Source organism: Gekko japonicus, unplaced genomic scaffold (genome assembly GCF_001447785.1).
Source record: "Gekko japonicus isolate JY-2015 unplaced genomic scaffold, Gekko_japonicus_V1.1 scaffold4499, whole genome shotgun sequence".
In the NCBI taxonomy this organism is placed as follows: domain Eukaryota; kingdom Metazoa; phylum Chordata; class Lepidosauria; order Squamata; family Gekkonidae; genus Gekko; species Gekko japonicus.
The window spans coordinates 55,123-61,016 of NW_015160361.1; the positions used below are offsets into that span (position 1 = coordinate 55,123).

At 54.1% G+C, this 5,894-nt stretch overlaps 1 protein-coding gene across 1 annotated transcript; it reads right to left on the bottom strand.

Annotated features, from left to right (window-relative positions):
* Nucleotides 1-3,106: 3,106 nt before the first annotated feature.
* On the bottom strand, nucleotides 3,107-4,447 carry LOC107115770 (uncharacterized protein K02A2.6-like; the record flags this gene model as incomplete). Its single annotated transcript, XM_015417538.1, is given in 2 exon segments — nucleotides 3,107-4,306; nucleotides 4,376-4,447. Coding segments are annotated over 2 exon segments (1,272 nt in total), but the record flags the coding sequence as incomplete, so codon positions are not given.
* Nucleotides 4,448-5,894: the final 1,447 nt, after the last annotated feature.

Genomic DNA, 5,894 nt, shown 5'->3' on the forward strand with positions numbered 1-5,894 from the left:
TGTTCTTATGATCTCTGGTCTTGTTCCTTGAGACACTAGATCAGAGAAGATCGGTAGCCATATCATTGTAAATTCACTATATTCGGCATTAGATTTTTTTGGATTCATTATGTCGGATATTTTTTCCACTATGTAGAAGTTCCATAACTTTTTGTACCATAACTTTAGTGATGGTTTAATTTCTGACTTCCATTTTGAAGCTATGGAGCCAGTTTGGTGTCGTGGTTAAATGTGTGGACTCTAACCTGGGAGAACGGGGTTTGATTCCCCACTCCTCCACTTGCACCTGGCTGGATGACCTTGGGCAAACCGTAGTTCTGATAAGAGCTGTCCTTGAAAAAAGAGCAGTTTCTGTCAAGAGCTCTCTCAGCTCTTGTCTGTTGTGCGGAGGGGAAGGGAAAGGAGTTTTTCAGCCGCTCTGAGACACTTTTGGGTAGTGAAGGGCCGTGGGGTATAAATCCAATCTTCTTCTTTGGCTGCGAATACTAATAAAGCAATTCTTTTTCTTTGTATAGTAGATAAAGCAGTTTCCTTTCTAAGGTTCAAGAGTATAGAACCCAAGCAGGGCCTTCTGGATGCCAGCCTGCAAATGGGCCTGCCCGGCAAGGCTCCGACGGGGTAATTTTGGCACCATTCCACGCGTCGTGTTACTACCTGGGCTTCGCTCCTGCTCCGTTTTTAGACCTCCGCTTGGTTCTGCAACCGACTGCGTTATCTACCGAGTCTCTCCTTCAGTCGATTGTATTGACTTCCTCTGCACAGTCTGCCTTGAATCCACACGGGAAAGGCAGACTTTAAATAATGTGAAAGAAAGAATATGCCTGAAATACTTTTGTGTGATATTATCACTTGACTGACTTGATGAATTAGAAGTATTACGGGAAATGAACTTAGGTGTCTGCTGAGTGTGTAAGGTGTTGCACATGGGGACAATAAATCCCAGCGTCCTGGATAGACTAATGGGGATCAGAACTCGTTGAGACTGAGAGAAAGATCTTGGGGTCGTAGGGGACGGCTCAATGAAAGTGTCCACCCGGTGTGCCGCAGCAGTGGAAAAAGGCACACTCTATGTTAGGGATTATTAAAATCCCTTCGAGACCGCCTCTCCCCATATGAGCCCCGTAGAGCACTGAGGTCCACCAATCAACATCTTTTGGTGGTCCACGGCCCCAGGGACGTCCAGCTTGCCTCAACTAGGACCAGGGTTTTCTCAACACTGGGCCCTGCCTGGTGGAATGAGCTCCCGTGTGAGGTCAGGGCCCTGTGGGATTTATTACAATTCCACAGGGCCTGCAAGACGGAGCTCTTCCGCCGGGCCTTTGGTTGAGGCAGTGGACTTCCTCCCCCTTGGGCCCCTTCCATCTGTAGCCTGGGTCTATCTGTAGCCTGGGTCCTTGGGATCCTAAATGTAAAGATCTCGATGACAAAAACTGATTTTAACATCATCAGCCACTGAAGCATCTGACTTTTATTAGAGTGATCCGGTACTTATGACTTCTGTGTTGTTATGTCATGTTATTTTACACTGTGTTTTAAAATGAGTTTAACTGTATTGTACTTTTATTGCTGGAACCTGCCCTGAGCCCATCAAGGGGAGGGCAGGATATGAATCCAATAAAATAAAAATAAGATAGAAAAGGCAACGGCTGCTAATCAAATGCCCCTGTATAGATCTATGGTGCAGCCTCTTTTGGAATACTGTGTACAGTTCTGGCCACCGTATCTTGAAAAGGGCATCACAGGGCTGGAAAAAGCACAGAAGGAGGCAACTCAGATGATTAAGGGATTGGAGCACCTTACCCATGAGGAATGGCGGAAGAGTCTGGGACTTTTCAGTTTAGAAAAGAGACGACTAAGGGGGAAGGGGACGCCACTTTGGTGTAGTGGTTAAGTGCATGGACTCTAGTCTGGGAGAACCGGGTTTGATTCCCCACTCCTCCACTTACACCTGCTGGATGAGCTTGGGCAAGCCATAGATCTGTCAGGGCTGTTCTTGAAAAAGAGCAGTTTCTGTCAGAGCTCTCTCAGCCCCACCTACCTCGCAGGTTGTCTCTTGTAGGGAGGGGAAGGGAAAGGAGATTGTAAGCCGCTCTGAGACACCTTTGGGTAGTAGAGGGTGGGGTATATCACGGGGGATATAAGCCAGCCTGCGAGCTGGCTAAAGTTGTCTTGTTCTACACCAAATAAAGTACGCTAAGCTGAAATCACTCGTCTGTCTGCGTACTTTTCATATGCAAAGGGGTTTCTGCTACAGAAAGAGCCCTGGTTACATCACTGAATTGTCTGTTTAGTTACCTCATGCAAAATCTAATTATACTTTTTGCTCATCCCACCTTGTATTTTTATAGAAATCTTTTGCATAGGATTAAAAATATAGTTCTTATTTGCTTCTAGAACGGTTGTATAATAATAATAATGTGAATGCTGGTAGCCCTACCGAAGCACAATTGAGCTGCTCAGGGGCCATTTCGTAGAAAAAGAGGTGCAGGAACTCATTAGGATGACTTATTTGCATATGCCACACCCCCTGACATCACCGGAAGTGTGTCAGAAGGCAACACCCACCGCTCAGGCTCCACTGAACTGTTTTGGATGGCTAGCTATTGGGGGGGGGGAACGTGCAGATCTGTCCTGGCAGAGGAGGGAGAGCTTGTACCTGAATAAAACTTGGTCTTAAGGGTGGCGGGGCTCGGCGGCTGAGGACACCGATGCCACTCCCCCCACGGCCGTTGCTGCCGCCTGCAGGCCACCTCCAACCATAACTCTTTAAAGAGCCTGAAAAGTACTGAGAAGCGTTGAGTGATTTCAGCAAGTACTTTTATTAGGATAGAACAAGACAAGGACTGCCAGCTCGCAGGCCGGTATTTATGCCCAGAAAACCCACCACCTAAACACACCCCCTATTACTCTATAGGCTATTTACAGTGGCCGAGAGTCCCATAGGCTCTCGGCCGCGGACCTGGCCCTCTGATTGGTGCGGGCTAGGATCCGCTCGGCTATTGTTCTCAGGGGAGCGAAGCTATGCTGTTTGGCATGACCGCATGGCCCAACGGTCACACACGTGGTCATGGCGGAGTACATTACACCCCTCCCCCCATAGTCCAGACTACCCACACACAGTCTTGGAGATAAGCCGGGGCTGTCCGGTTTCGTGTGGAACGTCGGAGCTTGGGAGTCGGGGTCGCAGGGTTTGCCTGAGGTCTTGGCAGGGAGCTCGGTACCAGGCCGGCCGGTGACGGAGGTGGCGTGCTGTCCTGGAGCCGGGTGGCGGGGGGCCTAGCAGGGGTGCCGGGATCGGCGGCTCGGGAACAGGGCTGGGCGATTCGGCCGATTCTGGAAAATCCAGATCCTCGGGGTCGTTGGGGAGAACCCTCCGCCGCAGCTGATCTATGTGGCGGTGAAGCAGCTGCCCGTCCTTGCAGGAGACCTCGTATGTCCGAGGCCCTCGTACACGGACCACTCGTGCGGGTATCCAGGGCGGACCTTTGGCATAGTTCCTCGCGTACACCAAATCTTCAGGGAAGAATCCTCGGGCTGCCTCTGCTGTTTCGGTGGCGGGTTCCTCCTCGGGTGCTCGGTCCGGGTGCAGCCGATCGAGCCGGGAGGTGGGGCGGCGACCCAGCAGAAGCTCAGCAGGACCGTGGCCCGTCTCCATGTGTGGCGTGTTCCTCTGGCCGAAAAGAAAGACTGCCAATTTATACTCCCAGTCGTGGCTCTCGAATCGGCGGAGCGCCTCCTTGGTGGTGCGCACCATGCGCTCTGCTTGCCCGTTTGTTGCCGGATGGAAGGGCGCGGATCAGACGTGGCGGATCCCGTTGTACCTGGTGAATTCTTGAAATTCACTTGAGGTGAAGGCCGTCCCGTTGTCCGTAACCAAAGTGTCCGGGAGGCCCTGGGCGCTGAAGATGCGCCACATTGCTCGGATAGCCGTCTGAGATGAAATTGTCGGCACTGGCACCACCTCCAGCCACTTGCTGTAGGCGTCGACCAGTATGAAAAAGATCTGCCCCTGGAATGGCCCCACGAAGTCCAAATGCAGCCGGGACCAGGGTTTGTGAGATGACTCCCAAGCCCTTGCGGGAACTCGGGGCAGGTCCGGCTGTGAGGCCTGGCAGGGCTGGCATTGCTTTACTTGCCCCTCAATGTCTCGGTCTAGGCCCGGCCTCCACACGTAACTCCGGGCCAAGGCTTTCATCTGTACCACGCCAGGGTGGGCCTCGTGCAAGGCGGCCAGCACCCTGTCCCAGAGTGGGGAGGGAATCACCACCCGGCCCCCCCACATCACACAACCTTTGTGTGCTGAGAGCTCGTCTTTGCGGGTGGCAAATGCCGAAAACTTGGGACCCACTGCGGCCGCTGGCCACCCCCTTCTCACCCAGTCTAGGACGCGACAGAGGAGTGGATCCTTGGCGGTGCGACGAGCGACCTCCCCGACGTGCACCGGCTGATCAGGCAGCTACTCCAGGAGTGCGATCTGGTGGGCGGGGGCAGGGTCCGGGTCCGTCGTGGGCAGCGGTAGGCGGCTCAGGGTGTTGGCGTGCCCCATCGCTTTCCCGGGCCGGTGGAGAAGCGAGTAGTTGTAGCCCGCCAGGAAGACAGACCACCGGATCACTCTGGGCGAGGTCATCTGGGGGGTCTGGCGGTCCGGGACAAGCAGACCCAGAAGAGGCTTGTGGTCAGTTAAGACCGTGAAAGGCCAGCCGTAAAGGTAATGGTGAAATTTTTTCACCCCGGCCGCTATTGCCAGTGCCTCTTTATCTATTTGCGCATAGTTGTGCTCGGCTGCCGACAAGGTTCGAGAGTAGTAGGCCACTGGGACCTCCCGACCGTCCGGCAGCTTGTTCCCCAGGAACGCCCCGACCCCGTAAGGAGAGGCGTCACAGGCCAGTACCACCGGCAAGTCCTCGTTGAAATGGGCGAGGACCGAGTTCGAGACGAGCAGGTCCTTTACTGCCTTGAACGCCGCCTTCTGAGTTGATCCCCAGACCCATGGCGCGCCCTTGTCCAGAAGCCGATGGAGGGGTTCTGCTACTGCTGCTTTTAAGGGAAGAAACGAGTGGTAAAAGTTTAGTAGGCCTAAGAAGGCCTGAAGTTCGACTTTAGACGTGGGGGCTGGAGCGTTGGAGATCGCCGTCGTTTTCTCCGTCGTGGGATGGATGCCCTGTGCATCCACCGCGAACCCCAGGAAATCTACTTTGGGGACTCCCAGCAGGCATTTCTCTCACTTCACCCTCAGCCCAGCTTGGTCGAAGCATCGGAGGACGGTGCGGAGGCGGTTGGCAAAAGAGGCGGAGTCAGGGGCGGCGATCAACACATCGTCTAAAAAGGGTTGTACTCCGGGGATACCTTTGAGGAGAGAATCCATAAAAGATTGAAAAATCCCCGGTGCCACAGAAACCCCGAACTGGAGCCGGTGGACCCTGAAAGCCCCCTTATGAGTGGCAATTGTCTGGGCTTCCGCCATGGCAGCGTCCACCGGAAACTGCTGGTAAGCCTGCGCCAAATCCAACTTCCCGAAGATGCGGGCCCGTGTGAGTGCTGCCAGCACGTGGCTGACCACCGGTACGGGGTACGCATGGTCTTGCAGCGCTTTGTTCAGAGTGCACTTATAGTCTGCACAGATCCTCACGTCCCCGTTTGGCTTCACCGGTGTAACGATTGGGGTTTCCCACCGGGCGGACGCTACGGGTTCCAGCACTCCTTGGGCCACTAGCCGGTCCAGTTCTGCCTCGATCTTTGGCCTCATAGTGATAGCGGATTGCCGGGCCTTGATCCGGATGGGGCGGACCGCTGGGTCCAAGTCGAGGGAGATGGGCGTCCCTGTGAACCGGCCGAGGGACTTCTCGAAAACCTGCGGGAACTCATTGCAAACGTCCATGAAATCAACCCGCTGC